The sequence below is a fragment of the Heloderma suspectum genome, chromosome 2, assembly GCF_057233095.1.
Source record: "Heloderma suspectum isolate Gila_16-S chromosome 2, 16-S_ref, whole genome shotgun sequence".
Classification (NCBI taxonomy): Eukaryota; Metazoa; Chordata; class Lepidosauria; order Squamata; family Helodermatidae; genus Heloderma; species Heloderma suspectum.
In genome coordinates, this window is record NC_139459.1 from 288,842,064 (window position 1) to 288,863,101 (window position 21,038).

Here is a 21,038-nt window from a genome sequence, read left to right on the forward strand (position 1 = left end):
AGGATTTTGAGCATAACTTTGCTGGCATGTGAAATGAGCGCAATTGTACGATAGTTTGAACACTCTTTGGCATTGCCCTTCTTTGGAATTGGAATGTAAACTGACCTCTTCCAGTCTTGTGGCCACTGTTGAGTGTTCCAAATTTGTTGGCATATCGAGTGCAGCACTTTAACAGCATCATCTTTTAGGATCTTAAATAGCTCAGCTGGAATATTGTCATCTCCTCTTGCTTTGTTGTTAGTAATGCTTCCTAAGGCCCACTCGACTTCACTCTCTAGGATGTCTGGCTCAAGTTCAGTGACCGCACTATCATGGCTATCAGGGACATTCAGATCTTTCCTGTATAGTTCTTCTGTGTATTCTTGACACCTCTTCTTAATCTCATCTGCTTCCGTTAGGTCCCTGCCTTCTTTGTCCTTTATCATGCCCGTCTTTGCACAAAACGTTCCCTTGAGATCTCCCATTTTCTTGAAGAGATCTCTAGTCTTTCCCATTCTATTGTTTTCCTCCATTTCTTTGCATTGTTCATTTAAGAAGGCCTTCTTGTCTCTCCTTGCTATTCTCTGGAACTCTGCATTCAGTTGGATATATCTTCCCCTTTCTCCCTTGCTTTTCGCTTCCCTTCTTTCGTGAGCTACTTGTAAAGCCTCCTCAGACAGCCACTTGGCTTTCTTGCACTTCTTTTTCTTTGGGATGGATTTAGTTGCTGCCTCCTGAACAATGTTACAGACCTCTGTCCATAGTTCCTCAGGCACTCTGTCTATCAGGTCTAATCCCTGAAATCTATTCCTCATCTCCACTGTATATTCATAAGGGATATGATTTAGGTCATACCTGAATGGTTTAGTGGTTTAGAACGTTCTTCAATTTAAGCTGAAATTTTGTGATAAGAAGCTCATGATCTGAACCACAGTCAGCTCCAGGTCTTGTTTTTACTGACTGTATAACACTTCTCCATCTTTGGCTGCAAAGTACATAATCAATCTGATTTCGATATTGACCATCTGGTGATGTCCATGTGTAGAGTCGCCTCCTGTGCTGTTGGAAAAGAGTGTTTGCTATGATCAGCGTGTTCTCTTGGCAAAACTCTATTAGCCTTTGTCCTGCTTCATTTTGTACACCAAGGCCATGCCTGCCTGTTATCCCGGTGATTTCTTGACTTCCTGCTTTAGCATTCCAATCCCCTATGATGAAGAGGACATCTTTTTTTGGTGTTAGTTCTAGAAGGTGTTGTAGGTCTTCATAGAACCGATCAACCTCAGCTTCTTCGGCCTCAGTGGTTGGGGCATAGACTTGAATTACTGTGATGTTGAATGGTTTGCCTTGGATTCGTACTGAGATCATTCTATCATTTTTGAGATTGTACCCCAGTACTGCTTTTCCCACCCTTTTGTTGACTATGAGTGCTACTCCATTTCTTCTAAGGGATTCTTGCCCACAGTAGTAGATATAATGGTCACTTGAATTAAATTCGCCCATGCCTGTCCATTTGAGTTCGCTGATTCCCAAGATGTCGATGTTCGGTCTTGCCATCTCATGTTTGACCACCTCCAGCTTACCTTGATTCATTGATCTGACATTCCAGGTTCCTAAACAATATTGTTCTTTACAGCATCAGATTTTCTTTTCACCACCAGATACATCCACAGCTGAGTGTACTTTCGGCTTTGTCCTAGCCGCTTCACTCTTTCTGGCACTACTTGGAAATTCCCTCTGCTCTTCCCCAGTAGCATATTGGACACCTTCCGACCTGAGGGGCTCATCTTCCGGCATCATATCTTTTAGCCTTGTGATATGTTCCATGGGGTTTTCTTGGCAAGAATACTGGAGTGGGTTGCCATTTCCTTCTCCAGTGGACCACATTTTGTCAGAACTCTCCACCATGACCTGTCCGTCTTGGGTGGCCCTGCATAGCATAGTTTATGGCTTCACCGAGTTATGCAAGGCCCTTCGCCACAACAAGGCAGTGGTCCATGAAGGGGAAGAAAAGACTACTGTCCAAGAATGTGCAAATTCCATATGCAGATAATTCTTTCACAGTGGTACCCTATGCAACCTACTGTTACTTCTGTTAAGTTACTTTCATTTGTGGCTGTCAGAGCTGATGTATCACAGTCCACACGTATTAATCTGCCAACAACTATGTTTATGAGAGTTGCTTGAGACATAAACTAGAATTTGCCAAACTCAGAATGGCCCTCAGTGCAAGACTGGGGTTTTGACAGCCAAAAATCCACTGAGGATTACACAAGGCACATTATGACTAGGCAGCAGGCAACAAATACATTCCTAGCCAGAAGCTTATTTCAAATAAAAAATGAAATTGGAGGAAAGAAATGGGGAAATGGCTTTTTTCCTTCCATTAAGTGTGATGTCTAGATGAGAAACACTGCTACAGAAGCACCTGCATGCTCAAACTTGTCAACCTGTGCAAGTCTATTTACAATAGGCATGATACTTGCATATCATTTTCACATATACCATGTATTTTATTCATATATGTGAGGACATAAGGAATTTTGCATCAAAGACAGCAAATGGTGCAAACCAAAGAAGTCAATCTCAAATGAAAACGAAGTCTCACACCAGGCAAATGTGCACACATTTATCTTCTGTATCTTATTATTTTAAGCTTGCAAGTATCTGTAACAAGAATTGCCCCCAGGTGATCAGCTAAGAAAGCTGTTTATGAAGCTGGCTATGAGAAAGGACTGGGATATATCTGTTGTGTCTTTTCAGACTTTTAAATGATGTAGTTGTTTGAATGTTTTACTATTTTTATCTATCTTTTTACTGTTTAAGGTTTTATTGTTTTAAATTGTTATACATCATCCTGATGGCTTTTTAGCAGTATATAAATGTTAATAATAAATAACATAAGTAAGTACCATTAACCTTATATGATAGAACCCTATGATAGGACCCTTATAAGGATAGGTTACTAATACAAATTAATATGTTCTTGCACAAGTAATAGGAACATGTGCCTTAGAGAAGTATTTACAGAAGCATTCCAAAGTTTAAGAGTTTACTGAATTCTATAAGATGGGAGAACTGTGCCACTGGCAACAAATACATTCACTTCATGCCTTCATAAACTGCAAAGCTTCATTAGCTTCTTATTAACTGAAGCCATAAATTTGTAAGGGCATTTTTCTGCCTTTGGACTCATCCTGCTCAGTTAACCAATCAGTAAAGCCAAGGTTCTTTTTCACATCACGCTTTGCCAAAGGGCTAGGGAAGTGAACATGTTATACCTTCTTTTCCAGGAAGTGTTTCAGTGTAAGCCAGCTACGATTGGACAGCAGCACAAGAGCCACCAAAAAAAGAGTAAAGGAAAATGTCATAATCACTTATAGCCAACTTGGGGCAGTGTATGTGCAGATAGCAATCTCAAGGAGAGGATGCTAAATAATACTTACATGTCCCTGGTGCAGTTCATGTTCATTATCTCAGTAAATGTTATAATAATCCTATGAAGTAGGTTAGCATTAGTATCCCAGTACTACAGATTGTAGGATGAGACACAGAGGAGAGAGCACAGTGCGAGGCCTAGGGCTTTTTGTCTAAAAAGCTCTCGGGTTACAATAAATAGACCAAGGAGGACTCATCCGCATGTTCTACTCAGCCCAGTAAAATCACATCAAACAAACAAACAATAATTATCAGGTATGAAGCAGGCCTCTGCAATGGTTGCCAGGGACTCTCTACTTTTCTTCCGTCTTTATCTTGTTTTGGCCAGGAATCAAAAATACCAGCCTTTGTGTTGTCAGTGCTAGAAAATCATTTATGGGCCAAATCATCTACTCTTAAGTCTTTTACTCATCTACCTTACAATGGATAGAATCCAATGAAAGTCCTACTTAGAGCAGACCTATTGCAATGAATGGGACAGACGTTAGCCATGACTAGAGTGCCATTCATTTCAATGGGTCTACTCTAAGTAGGACTTTCGTTGATTCTACCCAATATGTTATAGGCATAGTAATTCTGCTTCCTTTTTTAGTTTTGATCAGCCTGTCCCAGGCCAAGGATCACCATTATAAGCTGAACCCTCTCGGTGTTCATTTTCATATATGGGACACTTTGAACAATTCTATGACAGAATGTGATAGCCATACACTCTAGATACAGGGGAGGGGCTATAGTTTGGTGAGGAAGCACCTCTTTTACATCCAAAAGGTCTCAGCTTCAGTCAGGGTGGATTAATTTAAATCAAGGCAATTTAAATCAATGATTTTAATCAAGCTTCCCATTGAAAGGTTTTCATACATTTCCTGAATAATGGTGCAAATCTGACCACTAAACAATGTTAATTTACAACTAAATATTGTATTATTTACACTGTTTCATACTTACAAGGCTTAGCATCACTTTGTATCACTGTAGAGAGATTTAAAGGTATCACAGAGAATGCCTTTAAAATATTTCCATACAGTCTTTCTTATGACCCGTACTCATGACACTTTGAGGTTAACAGTACAATACTAGACATGCCTTCTCAGAAATAAGTTCCATTGAGTTCAATGAGTCTTGCTCTGAGGTAAGCAGGAATAGGATTGCAGACTTAGTATGGGAGTAGAGGAAGGTGCACTCTGGATAACGTTGTGTTCTCTTATCTTTCCAGTGTGGCTCCTTTCTGCTTTACTTTGTCTTGGCCCAGCCCTGCCCTTACAAAAAACAAAGTAGCAAACAAAAACAAAATGTCCATGACTGATAGGTCAAAGCAAGGTTTGATAGTTACTAGGCTCAAAAATAATCCAATTTAATCCAATCCAAAAATCTGATGGGGGGGTGAAGCATCGATTTCTATCTACCCCGCTATACTGTCTTTCTGTTTTAATGAACTCCTCCGCCTTGCTTGGCCCAACTCCACCACCACAGGCACAGAACAACAACAGTCCCATCTAGCCTGTGTCTCTGCACATGACTTTAGTCAGAGAAACTGAAAAGCCCAAAACTTTTAAAAAGCAAGAGCTGGTAGTTAGGCTGAACAAAGCCATTTTCATAAGATGAAAAACTGAAATGAATGCCCATGTTTGATTAGTAGATAACTTCAGTTTTATGAAACTGTAAGTGTAGGTTTAGCAATGTTTATGAGGAGATTTAATTGTATCTATGTTATTTTTTCAGTGATAAAGAAATTTAGTACCTAGAAATTTGGTCTAGGCCAATTATAGACATGGCAATTGCACTCAGTTTCAGCTTAGAACAAAATATCTCCAGAAGAGATTACTACAATAGATAGCAGATGGATATCTTATCTTTCAGCTCCAGGAACTGTTAATCAGTTCTCCAACTTCAGCTACAAACAGATTTCATTTCTCTTAGTCAGACCTATGGCATCCTTTAAAAGCTCCCTCAATTTCATCTTCATTTTCCTAGCCTTCAGTTTTAAATCCCTATTGTAATGAGCCATTCAGTACAAAATATTAACAGTCCAAAATCACTAAGGGAGCAATCCTATGGCCGCTAGTCAGCAGTTAGACGGCCATAGGATATCTGGCTTTCCAGGAAATGACCTCGAAGCCCACGCTCCGAGGTCGGTTCCCAGAGAACTGACCTTTCCCCACTTCCCTGTGCTCCATGCTTGCAAGGGGAGTATGGAGCGGTCAAAATGGGGCATTCCTGGGGGGCGGTCTGGGGCGGGGAGAGCGGAAATGCATGTACAACACATCCAATATGTCGTATGGCAGCCTCCTCCCCGACTGCCCTCCCGCAGCTAGACAGCCACAGTCGGCTGTCTAGCCGAAAATGCAGGGCAGGAGGAGTGCAGAGGGAACGATCCCCTCCGTGCTTTTCCTGGCCTGCATTGGATAGGCAGTCGCCTCCAAGTTCGGAGGTGGCTGCCTATCTGCATAGGATTGCGCCCTAAGATTTGTACAGTTCATGAAATATCCAACATTGAATGCAATCCTATGCAGGTTTAGACACTGTCTAAATCTACATAGGATTGCACCCTTAGAGGTAGAAAGTTAAAGTAAGCATGGAGAGACAATCCACTCTTACAATGGAGTAATTTAATGCTGTTACTTTAAATAACGTTGTTCTTTTGCAGTATTTTATCCTCTTTCTCTTACACATATTAAGAATATGTAGCTTTAATAAAAAGGATACCATGTAAAGGTTTAAGGATTTGGGTGGTGCTTCTAAGCAGCCTTTTTAAAAGCTTGTCTTACTATCTCAACGCTACATCTCACGTGATCACTGATTGACCATCTCATATAGCCAGCACAAAACAGTTTGAATGAATGAACAAAAAAGAGGGGCTGCTAACAAGTACTGAACAAATGTAAAAGACGTAAGCAAGAGAAAAGTTTCTAAAGCAACGCTGGACCCCTCAAAAATACCTTTTATGTGCCAAAAATGTTCACTTGCAAATATCTGCCACATTACTATTGAAATCATAATATCCAATGTTTTGCTGGCCTCATTTGAAATCAATATAGCTACGGTTCAAAGTTTTTGCACTGGACTTAGTAACAAGTACAACTATGCTTATTCAAAATACAGGTTAGTCACCACTGGATGTAAAAGTGCCGACTTAAGTTCCTGCTTCTATTCATTTCAGGTCTTGGGGCAGCTCCACACTTTACACAGCAAACATGTCTTCTGTATCCTATGTATCATGTATCCTAATACGGATGTAACATGTATCCTAATGTTTTACACAGATAGTGAACATGGAAAATATGGATGACATACATGCACATGCATGAATCTTTAAACACCCAAGTACATATATGTTTCCAGATGGAGGATTCCTAACACTAACCATGAAAACGCATTGTGCAGCTATTCCATCTTTTTTTCCTTAATAGATTTTCTGTGATAAGAAAAAAAAAAAAAAGATGTTTTTAGCAGTGGGAAAACATGGGAAAGTTACAAGTGGAAGACAACATTATCTGGACCTCCCATAAAATTCTGTGAATGAGGCAATACGATGGCGTGAAAAAAGCCTCATCTGGAAGCACCCACAATGTCTAAGAAGTTTGGCCAGTTACCTGTGTTCCATAGAACAGAAACAGGTGCTTTAAGATCCACGTACATAGAAGGAGTTGGATTGACTGCCGTTTGTCAGAGCCCAACAAACTGTAGATAATCTCATCTAGCTTGTTTCAAGCAAAGCACAGTTGAGATTAATAACAGTTTTGGGTGCAGACATAAACTATGGTTAACCCAAAGTTTAAGTGAATACTTCCAAACTCCCCCTCACAGCTGCATCAGAGCGAAGGGGGGGTTGCATGGGTCCAAGACTTGCTGTGGCTTGTTTCTGTCAGCCAAATGAGACTTGTGTAATGTGGGAACTAACATTAATGCAGTCCATTTAAAAGACTCAGTTTTATGACAGGTCCAGGTGCAAACTTATTCTTAATAAACATTTATAAAGCCTAATCCTACACACACTTTCTTAGTAATAGGATCAGACTGGAAAAGGGTAATTTCAAATTACATCTAATATAACCTGTGCTCAAACTATATAAACAGATAATTTATGCTGAGTTAGCAGTTAGCAATGATTTCTTCATAAAAAAGATTCATAGGATAAACTGGGAAGAAATATCAGAAGTAGTAATTCCCATATAAGTGGGTCAGGACTCACTACTAAGATATGGAAACCTTTGGAGCGGTGCTTTTCATTTCCTGAGGAGAAACTGGAATTAGACAAAATTTAGTATATCCTGTGTAAACTGTTTGGAGACCACTGCCACACAGACTAAGTGACAATGCTGTCTTAGCAATATACCACTGCCTCTGTCAGAGATGCAAATAACCACTTTTTCTTCCTCGGCCTGGACAAGTAGTAATCCACCATAAATATCAAAGCAACTTGTTCAAGAACACACCTTGATACTATAGTATGGTTCATGACTTAACATCACATCTTGCAAGCTGTTACTTTTTTCCCCAATGGCTGCAGCAAAACTGGGGGCTGATATAATACAGATAAATGAAAGAAGATAAATGAAGGGAATGCAAAAGTGAACACAAGTCTGTGAAGTCTAGATACAACAATGCCCCTAAGTGGAAAGCGATTTGATGCTGCACATTCACACACCCAAAATGCTTCACTGTATGTTGGCTCCCACCTGTCCCTCACTCATCTGATGGGGATGACTGCAGGACAAAACTGGCTACTGGTAGAGAGGTATTCTAGGGACAAGATGCTCATCACTTCCAAGGACACTTCTCATGTTTCCAGTTGTTTGGTACAGTACCAAGCTAAACGCACACAGCTGCTGCTTGAAAGTGTCCTTTAGTAAAGAAGTAAAAGAGACACCAGCCTGAGAACACCCAAAACTTAGCGGGCAGCATATATAGCAGGCCACATGTAGGATCACGCTGCATTAAGCTAACCCATTTCTTTGTGGCACGGTGACACAACTGTTTTTCAGAATACTATGTTGAGTGCAAGTATGCTTGGCAGCAGCTGTTTCCAACAGCGTCACCCCATGTTAGATAGCACAGACCCAAACAACAACCCTACCTTCCACAAACCATCCAAGGCCAGACCACAGCTGAAGCATAGGCATTTCAGCTGCCTGCCATAAGGCTTTGCCATCAGCAGAAATGCATGTTACCTCGGATTACTGTGCCTGCTCAACTCAGGTTGTTGTTCTTCCAGCTCCTCCTGCTTTTGAACATACTGAACTGTGTAGACAGGAGGAGAGACGAAGTATCTCCAGGGACCAGCACCTCTTCTCTGATCTATGGATCCAGGTTCCAGGCCACTTCCCCTGTTCTTCTCTTAGGATCATCCCAGGCGTGCACTCTCCGTTCCTGCTGTCAAATAGGTGATTTCTTGTGCTCGCCACCACAGATCACACATTGTAATAATGAGGCACAAATTTTCCTGAAAGGAAGTCATCAAACCTGAAAGATCACCCCCTTAAATTCCAGTTGTTATGGGGGCTACTGGTCTGAAACTTCACATTCGCCAGAGTTTCACATGACAATCCAGCTACCCATATTTCCCTGTTTTCAAGTAAAATAATCTCAAGTCCTTTCTGAATGGATCTAGCCCTCTCTTCAGTCTTCTGTAGCTCTCTCAGCTACTGTTCTCAGCTGCATTTACCCACGCATTTTTCAAGCAGGGATTATTTCTCCCCTCATTCTGCTTTCTAGGGATCCCCTTCACCAGCTAAATAAATGCCTTACAGCACAATCTTATCCAGGTCTACTAAAAAGTGAGTCCCGCTTAGTTTAATAAGACTCACTTCATGGTAAATGTTTACAGGATTGCAGCCTTAGATAAACTGCCAGGCAGGTCTCTTCCATTCACATACGCACACTTTTATCTTGAGAACATATTTGCATATCACTCAGGAGTCCTCATCATTAAGGTGTCACAAGACACTGTTCTTTTTATTGCAATAGGCTAGCATAGCTACCCCTCTGGAAATCACCTGAACTGACTGACAGGCAGAAATTAGGGCTTTGCCATTATCTTAAAGTTCATAATCCATCTGTAAACTAATATACTCACTAGCAAAGGTTTCGCCAGTGGAATTATAATATCACTGCTACTAAAACTGCTGGTAAATGCAAGGAGTTTGCCCTGTCACTATCGACTTTATCCCTCCCTTCTTTACCCCTCCCCCCATTTACCCTCTTAATGCTGCCACCAACATTTCTTTTATTAGAAAGAGCGGAAGGAAGAAAGGAAAGGAAAAGGAAAAAAGTGTGTGAGAGACAACTAGGATACACTGGGACGGTGAGAGGAGGACCGTGTTGTTTGGGGTCAGGGGCGTTCATGGTAATTGCTCTTGTCAAATGGATCGAGGCCAACAGTGTAGAGTAACCACCTGTATTTCCTTCCAAGTGGCCTTCACTTGTTAAGGCAATCGAAGTATTTAGCATTTTAAAGGTGCAACACATTCAACACACTTTCTTTAGCGCATTCAGCCCAAAGCTGTCTCCCAGCATCCGTCCACTCTGTGTAGGGCAAAATCCTGGCGCCTAAAGTAACGGGCGCTCAAGAGGGCATCGCTTCGCTCCCTTTGAGCTGTTCCTCCCCAAGATCCTACTGTACATCCGTCTTCCAACACGCTCTGACAGCAAGGACAGCGACTCCCGCCGCCAATAGGGCCGTCCCACTAGCCCGCCTCTCCTCGGAAGACGCCGGTTCCCCGACTCCCCCGGTTCCATTGGCAGGTCTCAGTCCCCCGAACAACTCTTTGCCTGCTTTCTCCGAGGCCTCTGCCTCTGACACCATGCCCTGCTTCCTCAGTCTTCGCCAGACACCCCGCTCCGGGATGATGCAAGCCCGAGGTCTTGTCTCCCGCTCTCCCCGCTCTCTTCGCCTGGACTCCCGCCCGCCCGCCGGCCAGCCCGCCAGCCACTCACTCACTCACCCCCGCGTTGCGCGCTGTGCTTGGCCGGGAGCCCGTTGTTGTACGGCACCCAGATCTTCTGCAGGGGGTTCTGCGTGAGCTCTCGAGCCGGCGACGCCGCCATTCTTGCATCTGGGGCTCGATCCCCGCCACTGCAGTCCCGCCTGCTGCGACAGCAGAGCGCGCGCCGGCAGGGAGATCCGGGAGGGTGCGCCGCCAGCCACTCAGCCGGCTTGTGCCCGGAGACCGTTCGGCGGCGGAGGGCGGCTGGCAAGGCCACCGGAGGGCGGGGTCTATGGGAAAACCCCGCCTCCTCAGGCCAGCGCGGGGAACAAGTTGCGGAGCCCGAGGCAGAAAAGACTCGCCCCCAACTCTGGAGTGAGGCAACGCGCGGGAGGCGCAGTGCCTCGGCTCCGCCCTCTACGCGCTTCGCGGAGACAAAGGGGAGCCCAGCCTGCAGGGCTAGCCGGGAAGGTGGCTATGCGCAGCGGCCGAGAAGGACGGGCAAGTGCAGAGAAGGCTGGCTCCGCGTGGGCACCCCTCCTTTAGCAAAACGAGGGCGGCGGCTGCCTCTGCTTGGTACGCAGGTTCTGCTCTGCGATAACGGAGACACCCTGCGCAATCCCCTGTGTGCTTGCTCGCAAGTAAGCCTTGCGATATTCACTGCGGCTTACTCACAGGTAAGAGTGCATGAACAGCAACGCCCTGTGACACCTTAACGGCTAATGCGTTTATTATGGCATAAGCTCTCGTGGATTAGAGTCCACTTCATCAGATGCGACGAAAGCTTATGCCATAATACCTGCGTTAGCCTTTAAGGTGTCACGGGACTCTTTTCTTGCTCTTGCTGCAACACTACATACTAGCAGGGCTACCTGGAAATTCTAACAGTGAATAGGATTGCAGGGTTAAATCACCTTAAATCCGTGTTAACGTTTCCACGGACTTCGGAGTGTATTTAGTCTAGTAGGCAATTGCCCATCTCTGACTTGGGGGCGAGATAGTCATGTGCAGGTTAGTCAAGGGCTTTTCCCTAATAACTTTCGGAGCTGTGGTTTTGTGAGAAGACTGAGAATCCTGCTTGAAAGGACCTTAGGGTCGTTCTTCCCTGCGTGCAACCATCCAAAAAAGCGAACATTGTTAAACCACATTAAATCTCATGTAGTCATGCCTTTAAACAAAGATACAGTATTGCTTGCACCCTTCTATCGCTTAGCCCTCCAAAGAGCACTTTCTAACGCGAGATGAGATAATCAAAGGCAACACAAAAGAGAACTCTTCTTTGCTCTTGGGACACAGAAAATTATGAAACATCAAGAGTTTCATGACATTGCACAAAAACCAGTACCACCACTGAAACAAGGATTTTTAATTATTATAAACCTGAGAATCAAGCTTTTTCAAAGTGAAGCATGTAAACTTGAATTGCAGAAAACTGTATGTCTATGTATGACATTATCTACCTACGGCAAATGGTAATAAGATTTTATAATTCAAATCTCTTAAAATGAATCAAAGACACAACTGCATGCAGTCCAAAAACCTAAATGAAAGGTAATTAAAAAAGAAAGATGGGGGCAAAAAGATAATCACCAGATGTGTTCAGAAAAAGTATCCATTTTTCCATCTTAACTAATTTTCAATGCAATCCTATTCATGTGTACTCAGAAGTAAGTCCCACTGAGTTCAATAGGGCTTATCCCACGTAAGTAGTTATAGGACTGCAGCCTCAGCCCATGGTCACATTTCCTCATATTTAAAACAATGAATGGAAAAAGCTGTATGTCTTTATGCATCTTTCAGAGCAAGTAGGGCCCTGCAACACAATGTTGCAGAGAATCACTGTGTTACGTGGGAGGCGGGGGAGAACAGAAGTATCATAGACAGAAGTACCAGTTCTATCTTGGGCCTTACTTCATGTGCAAAGGGTTTTTTTTAGTTTTTGAACATTTAGAAGTTCAACCAGTCCACATGCAAGTCAGTGGATAAAAGGCTTCATGCAACTGAGTGCTGGATTTGGCATTTCGACCTTTGCTGCAACCTGAGAGGGATGGGTGATATTTGACTGGGAAGCCAAAACAGGCTCATCCTCACTTCTCACATACAATATTAACAGTGGACTACGTTATAGGGCTGCTGTACTCTTTCCCAGTGCAGCCCTTAAAGTGCAATAAAAGTCTAATCTCTGGACAATGCTGCAGATCCTGACCTGCAGTATTCAGTATGAAATACACTGCAGGACTGTCATAAGCCACACTGTCCCAGCTGCAGCACCTTCCAACCTCCATATGAGGCCAATGAACAGCATTTGTTTTGGAATCTGTATTAGCAGGGTTATTTTTTGAATGTTTCATACTAAATAACAATCCAGTTAGCAAGAGTAGGAACTCTACATCCTTTTGGGATGGGGGAACAACACTGATGGCCAATCCCAGGCCTAGCTACATTGGATTTCTGCACTGATTTCTATGGGCAGCTCTTACTTCCGTCATTAGGGAAAACAGCTTCTCAGTGTGAACCAGGAAATAACCTTTTTAGATCTATGTTTTATAACACTTCCTTAGTTGTCTTTTACTTGTTTTTTCTGGAGGAAGAAGAGAAATGGAGCAAAGGGCAACACAGCCTGGTAGTGTAGATTATTGCCTAAGAGATCATGCTGGCTGGGGTATACTGGGAGTTGTAGGACTTTTGTCTGTCTAAACATGCACAGGATTGTGCCCTTAGTGGCTCAGGAGATGGAGTCGACTACCTATTGCATGTGAGCCACGCACTGGGACAGCTGCATATACAAATACAAATCCACATCTGAGTCACTACAGCTCATGGACTCTAATATCAAACATTCAAAAATGATTAGCAGAAGTGCACAAATTGAACGACAACCAATTGTGAGCCTATTCTACTTATTCACTGAGCCTAAGTGATGAGCTATCCAAGGCTATCAGAGAATCTTTTATTCTACAGTTGCAATTTTTTAAGGATCAGCAAGTTGTGCCCACATTCTTACACATAGCCCCATTTTTACAGCTGGGGAACAGGAATGCTCAAGAGTTTTACTTTCCTGATCTATGGGAAAGTTGTATGTATGTAGAGGATTGCAACCTATGTACGAGCACATTCTTAGTACTAATGCTTCAGCAAAAATAAACAAATACCCTTGTCCTGTACTCAGGCGTCACTGACTTCAGTGGAATTTGCACCTAAATAATTGCAGCCTTAGAAGTTAAACAACCCAAAACCAGCACACACACAAAAACAACCAAAACCAGCACAGCAAGAATGAGGCATGCTATCAGTAACTAGGCATTCCAGCAGGCTGTGCTGAGGGAGATGAGAGGGCGGGGCCATTCCACAAGCCCTTCTGAAGGCCACCTCCCATGAAGGTTTCTCCTCCTTCATGGCTACCTGGGGAATGCTGGGAATTGTAGGACTTCTATCTAAATATACATAGGATTGCACCTTAAATTATTTTCCCTCTTCCTCCCCTATTCCTTTTTGTGCCATGTGTTTTATATTGTAAGCCTGTGAGGAGAGACTGTCTTCTTTTATTGATTATTTATAAGCTGCTGAGGAGCAGGATAAAAATACTGTCAATAAAGAAATAAAATAAATATTGTTACCATACCACACATCACAAGCTTATTTTTTTGAAAATTACTATGATTTAGGACTTTGGGCCAGAAAAGTCCATTTGAGGAAGAAGAAAACACAAACAAAACAGAAAAATAGAAAAGTGGCAGGACAAGTGAGGCATGCAGCAAACTGTTGACATGGAGTAAGTACTGTTCACTGTTCCAGTCCATCCACCATGCCTCCACCTCCAGGATATGCCATGCCATTCTATCCCACCCCCCACCCCGTTATCTAATTTCCCATTCTTTTCCTGTCAGTCAGCACTGTCCAAAATAGCCAAAAATAATTTGGGCTGTTTTGCAGGGTTCTCCCCACTTCAGGAGTGTTTTCCATATTTGCTGCTGCTGCTGCTACAAAACTGGGATTTCCCTAAGCCTGCTGATATCCCCCTCTTGTGCACGGATGGTGCTGTTTTGGTGACAGCACCATCTCCTCTCATTTTGAACTTAATAAATAGAGGGTATGACAATAACCTCAACATTGGAAGCTCACTTGTGTGGGGAAGTGGAAAGAGGAGTAATGAAGAGCGGGGGGAACTAAACACAGCAAAATACCTGCATATCCCCCCCTCCATTTCAGAAGATGAGAATGGGGACAATCCTGTACCTAAGTAACTGTGTGGGACCAAGGGAGGACTCTGGCAGGCCAGGAGGTGGGCCTGAAGGCAGAGCCAGTTCTGGAGACAAGAAAGCAAGGCCGGGCAGAACATCTACAGTAAGTGTGTTCCCCTTGCCACATTACTGGGAAACCGCAACTTCATCTGTCTCCACATGTAAAAAGTAAGGAGCAGGGCTTACAAACTGATTGCATCTCATATATACCAATAACTCTCAACAGCCCTAAGCAGTTCCACCCATGCCTAAAATTTACATTGCCAAAAAGTGAGCCATTCAGGCTATGAGGCAATATGACTCCGAATACCATGTGCTGGAGAACAACAACAGACAAAGGCTATTGCCCAAATGTCCTGCTCCTGGCCTTCCCAGAGGCATCTGGCTGGCCACTGTGTGAAACAGGATACTAGACTAGAGAGGGCTTTGGTTTGATCCAGCAGAGTTTTATGTTCAGCGGTGGCCATTTTCCAAGTTCCTTTGCGTCTGAAGTGTGGTAGATGGCTACTAGAGAGAGCGCCTTTTTGGTGGGGTACAACCCCTTCCCTGTTAATTAACAGAGTGGAAAGAGCAGTTAACTGGTTGATTCCATATATTTGGGAGGTAGGAAAAAGAGGTTCCATAGCTGCACTTGCCAAGCCCAAGAGCATGGGAGCAAGTTCATGGAGCCTGGTGGGAGTTCATGGAGGAGAATTGAAAAAAACAAAACAAATGCCAAGAACGAGAAGAGAGACTGAACATGGTGCTGCTATGCCCTCACTCAGCCAGCCAATCAGATAGTCAGTATTGGCTGAAGGTAAAGAGAGGCTATATAATAAAATAAAACCTTTGCAAATTTACTGCAAATCATCCCAAGGACTGACTGGTAGATCCTGATCTCTATCCACCCTGGACTTAAAGAAGTGAATTCCTGGGCGGAAAGCCAGAAAAGGAAAAACATTTAAACAGTACTGCACAAACTACCAAGTGAAAGCTATACTCTCTCATGTAGAAACTTACATGTTCTTAAAAACACACCTTGTCCAAACCTTGATGCAGTACTTCTAAAGGCATGAAAAACCAGTTCATGGTTTAACTGAGTATTCATATGGCCGATGTTCAGAAGATAAACAGAGCTAAGCTATAGAGTATTCTCACTCAATCCCTTTAATCATTTTTAAAATACACTTCTATTATAGTTGGAAAATATACCAGGTGACTCTGGCAATTAACTTGTGAGCCTCCATTAGGTGCAAACACATACAAATGCAGCAGCCCATTATTTGTTAAATAAGGAGGATGAGCTTTCTCATGCAAACTGAGAGCATTCACTGCTGTGCTATGCATGCATGATGAATTATTTTCATTCTCAAAGGGCCAGATGCTAGTGGAGATGTGATACAAATCAGGGACTAAATCAGCGCCCACTTTCTTGGGGGTACTTTCCACTTAACCCAGGTAATTGTAAAGCCTGCTCTAATCTACAGCAACTATAAACGGGGGCGGGGGCATGGATCAGTTCATTGGGCAGCACCACAGCACCAAGACTGTGAAACCTAGACATCTGAAACTTGGCATGCACACTAAGCGGACCCTAGGAATGTACACCTCAGAATCATTTTGTTTTTCAAATGCATTGATTTTAATGTGTCTATGTGACTGAAGCCTGCAGATACATCTTCAGTCACTAGGGGCACACTTCCCACACCAGTTAGCTTTGCAGTAGATACAATTCAAAGCCAGGGGAGATTAGTAGGCCAAGAAACAGAGTTATATGGCTTCACCATCCCTACTACTGGGGGGCTGCCCCCCTCAGGAGAATGGAGTGGGCAGACCCTTTCCTCAGAGGGCTATAGGGGTGTGCCTTCACTCACACAGGGTTGGCATAATGTGTCCAACTCTGACAGCTGTCTAAGTTTCCTTGAAGGCGCTGCTGTGTCAAGCTAAGGGCTATTCTAACCAGTGCAAAGCTGGTCCATTTGCTAGTAGCGAATTTGCAACCAAATCCCACAACATCTTAAAATAAAGTTATTGTGGCATGAGCTATTGTCATTATCAGATGTATGAAATGAACAGTACAGGGGGGTTATGTACGCACATATACACACACACTTTTATATATACATAAAAGATAAAGGAACGCTTTGAATGCAGAGGCACAACACATGGATCCATCAACTGTGATTAACAAGATTCAATCAGAAAAACAAAATAAAAACGTAAGTGGATAATAATTACTTCTCACTTCATCTAGCAAAATGGGCAACTGCTATTTGCTATTCTTGTCTTGCTCACCTCTTAGGGTCAAACTAGATATGCCATGCAGCAAAAGGACTGTACAGTCTTTGTAACCAAATAGGAAAGCCGAATGAAAAGTTTTCTTTTGCTGTGTACCATTTTCTCCATCACTGAGTAGAAGGATGACCCTTAGCATATAATAATTAAGAGATCAGGAAATCATGTATAATATTGTACTAAGGACAGGGCTGGCCTAAGACATTTTGCTGGCCGAGCAGCAAATGGCGGCTTCTCCCATCCTCCCCCAGTGAAGATGCTTAATGCCTGTAGTCGGCCGAGTTATTTTGGTACCTGAGGCAGAACATTCCAGAAGCACCTCTGCCCTTCCTTGGCAGTCAAAATACAATAATATTAAATAACTAACAATTTGCCACCATTTCATGCCACCCAACATCAGCTGCCTGAGGCAGCTGCCTCACTCCGCCTAATAACTAAGGAATTACTAATTGTTCTAATACTGGCCAGCTAATTGTATCAACCTAATCTGATTAACTGCAAAGGTGTTTCACCGCTGCAAGTAGGACCAAAGACTTTGAAAAACAAGAACTTTGCAAGTAAATAGATGCCGGAGAGAGCAATCCTATGGCCACTAGACTAGACACTGTCTAGAGGGCCATAGGATTTTTTTGGTTTCTGGGAACCAAGGTCAGAACCAGGGCTTCGTTCCTTGGCAAAATTGCCTGTCTAGCTAGAAATGCAGGGCGGCCGGAGCACGGAGGCGAAGATTACTTCTGTGCTCCAGCCGCCCTGCATTGGATAGTCGACAGCATCCAAGTTCAGAGGCTGGCAGCTATCTCCATAGGATTATGCCCTAAATAAGTTTACATAAAGTTAGGTTAAAAGCCTGTCTACTGAAAATCACCAAGAGCATTACCTCAAAATTCTTTTTCTACCTAGTAATATGGGTGGGATGATTTGAAGTTGTGATGATAGACTCGTCAAGATTCAAAAGGTTCATATACAGATTTTCTGGTGATATCTTATTTCTTACTATACGGAATCTGAAAGTCCATGACTAAAGTTAATGCCAAAATGTATAACCAACCAACAACACATTGGAACTGGAACTTTTATACTATATTATTCAGTAGGATGTTTTGCATTCTTTATGGACTTGACTGACCCAGATTCAAATCCCAGCTCAGCCCTTTTCTTTCTTTAATTTTCCATTGGTAAAATGAGAACAGCTCCCTTAAAGCGTCACTGCAAGTAAGACTGCAGAGTCACAGAAATGAAACCTGACAAGGCAGATCTTAGGATATACATTTTATATCTTTTAAAATGTTCTTTTAACATGTTTTAATTGTTTTAATTATGGGGTTTTATTCTTTTAGCTTGCTGTTAAGGTTTGTGGAAAACTTTGCAGTTTGTAAAATTATAAGCATTATTAACAACTCCATCAAGAAGGAATGTATGATTTCAATAAAGGAGTTTTACGAAAACAAAGTACTTGCTGCAAAAGCAACCAGAAGAAAATCAAGAAAATCTGGTTTTATTATTAAGTTCATTTCCCTTTTTCTTTAAGACAAACACAGATTTATTTATTTATTACATTTCTATACCGCCCAATAGCCAAAGCTCTCTGGATGGTTCACAAAAAAATCCAATGCTTCTCTGTTGACAGTACAAAAATAAACCATGGACAAAAGCATTTGCAAGATTGATGCATAAATTCTGGTCCCCTGGAAGCAAAATCTGCAACATTGTCACATATAGCAAGACTGTTAAAATCTGATGGTTTTAAACACAAAGATATTAACAGACAATAAGCAGGCTAACACATAATGGAGGACTCACAACAATATCATCCTCCAGAAAGCTAACAAAATTCTTATACATAACGAGAAGGATACCCTATAGCAAAAATTTTAACATATACTTGATTTGGTATAATTAAGAACTAAACATGAGGTATATCACACCTTATGTTATTTAAAATTAAAATTTAGTCATTGCCAGTAGATGGCACTTCAGCTGCATGTTCACATAGCAAGAATTGCATATGAAAGATAACCTCACAGCAGGCCAGTTCTGGAGTAACTCGCTCGCCTGTTTATTAAACTACATACACAAAGTTCTGAACAAACAACTTAGTCCAGTTCATCCACTTGCCTTGCTTCAACAGGAGATAGAGGATGAAGAAGACCATTTTGAATCCAGAGCAGAACTGGAGGTCATTTCTACCTCACCAAGCAGGAAGCAAGTATTTGAAAGGATAGAAGATCCATCCTGTCTGCCCCTCTATCAGGAGAGGGGCTCAAGCCTTCTCCCCACACAGGTTGAAGTTTTTGTCCCCCCATTCATTTGTCCGAAACACTAAGGGTAATAAATGAATGAACATTAGCCACACACAAAAACCTGTAAGGGGGGAGCAATGTTAGAACTGACAATTCTCATGCATGTAATCTGTTTACACCTCATTATTGTAATCCTAGACGAAATATTTCCCAGATCAAATGGTACTTTGCACACAACAGTAATTTTGAATGTATTGAATAAGAAACTGAGCTGTTTACCAGGAAATTACTGATTCTGACCCTCCAGGGATGCTTTCCAAGGACCCAACCCCCTATTTTAACCTCTATATTCAAAGTTTAAATGAATATCCTTCATATCCCCAGAATATGGAATTTATATAATCTAGAGGAATGGGTTGTTTAGGTTAAAGTGATCATCAAATATTTCTCTCTGTCTGGCTCATGCAGGTTCTACTGTGAAGTGTAATACATATTTCAGCATCAAAGATATAGTTCAACATAAGATTTACTGGGAAGGAAAATCATTGAAATTATTGACATGATGTCAACCAAAATAAGTAGTTTAAAAAACTAAGTTTCTACTATCCCTGAACAGCACAGTGCTGTTACAACCATTCTTGTCTCAATGGGCTCCAGCACAACAAGATAATAGTGTGATGGGGAAAGCAATCAGATTCCTGGATCCAAGGTCGGAGACAGGGATTCAACCTTGGACCCAGGAGTCTGAGCTCCCCACCGCACAGCTGGTGTGGAGAGAACCACGCTGGCTGCCTCTCCAAGGTCACAAAGGCGACCTCAAGAGTGGATAGAAAGGGTGCTGGTGGGAGGGATATGAGCTTATCCCCAGCCTCCATCCCACCCCGAAGCCTCAGCCAGATGGGTGAAAACGCCATCTAGATAAGATACAGAGTGGGGGGAGCGTGGAGGCAAAGATTGCCTCCATGCTCCTCCCACTCTGCATAACATCCCCATCAGCCGCCAAGTTCGGAGGCTGACGGGAATCCCGACAGGATTACACCCTTAATTAGATAAGCTTAATAGCCCTTAATCAGAAACATATATTCCACAGTAGCTACGCTACTGTGTGCAAGGGGAATCTCCCAATACAAATGATTAACAAAAATGCCACAGTCGTTAATACACTTAAGATATGTCGCTGATTATTCACAGAAAGGTATTGTTTCACAATTTTCTGCTGCTTGATACCCTTGCTTTCACGTAATCATTCTGCAAGTCATTTGCAAACAACCCTATGCAATGAAGACAAGCCTGTTAATTTTGCTAGATGAAGCAACTGAATTACATTAAACAAACAAACTGACATAACTGCATACAAGTGCACATTGTCTCTAAAGGTTGGAGTCCTGTATCATAAAGAATGCCTGGCAAGAATACAGAATTGTTACAAACATTATACATAATTATCACTACAATGTAGGCATCCAGTTCTGTCTTCTGTAACCTAAATGGATGAGATTATAAGATTTCAAAGAGACACAGCTGTTAAGTTATCGGGCCCAGACAAATCTAAAGGTTTTTGGAATTTAGGACTGGAGTTATTTTATTCTATCCATTCTGGAGTTGATGATACTGGAAAAATAAATATAATATTTAACATAACTGTGCTGAAATGCTTAAACTAAACAGGCGGCAATCCTATGCATACTTACCTAGGAGTAAGCCGTACTGGAGTCAATTAGACTTCTTAGTAGGGATGTCAGAGAATTTCTCCATGAATCTCGGGGAGGCCGAATGCCAACGCATTCGGCCCCCTGAAATTGTTGGTGAAATTCCCCGCCCCCCCGGGATGGGACTTACCTCCCTCGAATGTCCCTCTCGGTGGCGGGTCCCGGCAGGAGTTCGGCAGCGGTTCGTTGGGGGCGGGGGCGGCGGCCGGTCTTCCGACCGGCTGCCACCGCCACCAT

At 42.6% G+C, this 21,038-nt stretch overlaps 1 protein-coding gene and 1 long non-coding RNA gene across 16 annotated transcripts in view; one reads left to right on the forward strand and one right to left on the reverse strand.

The window, feature by feature from the left end:
* Positions 1 to 21,038, reverse strand: part of PFKFB4 (6-phosphofructo-2-kinase/fructose-2,6-biphosphatase 4) — a 105,496-nt gene that overhangs the window by 43,566 nt on the left and 40,892 nt on the right. The window contains exon 1 of one of the 15 annotated variants that reach the window (XM_084839808.1): positions 10,356 to 10,708. The exons of 10 other annotated variants lie outside the window; for them this stretch is intronic. In XM_084839808.1, the coding sequence (XP_084695934.1) occupies positions 10,356 to 10,458 (103 nt within the window). In that variant the 5' untranslated portion in view covers positions 10,459 to 10,708. Of the gene's footprint in view, positions 1 to 3,257; positions 3,292 to 6,775; positions 6,827 to 10,355; positions 10,709 to 21,038 lie in introns of those variants that run through there. 4 more of the 15 variants (XM_084839807.1, XM_084839806.1, XM_084839814.1 and 1 more) reach the window with 4 other exon arrangements.
* LOC146354796 (uncharacterized) lies at positions 10,651 to 20,767 on the forward strand. The gene is made up of 2 exons (XR_014788505.1): positions 10,651 to 11,014; positions 18,981 to 20,767. It is a non-coding gene; the product is annotated as an uncharacterized LOC146354796 (long non-coding RNA).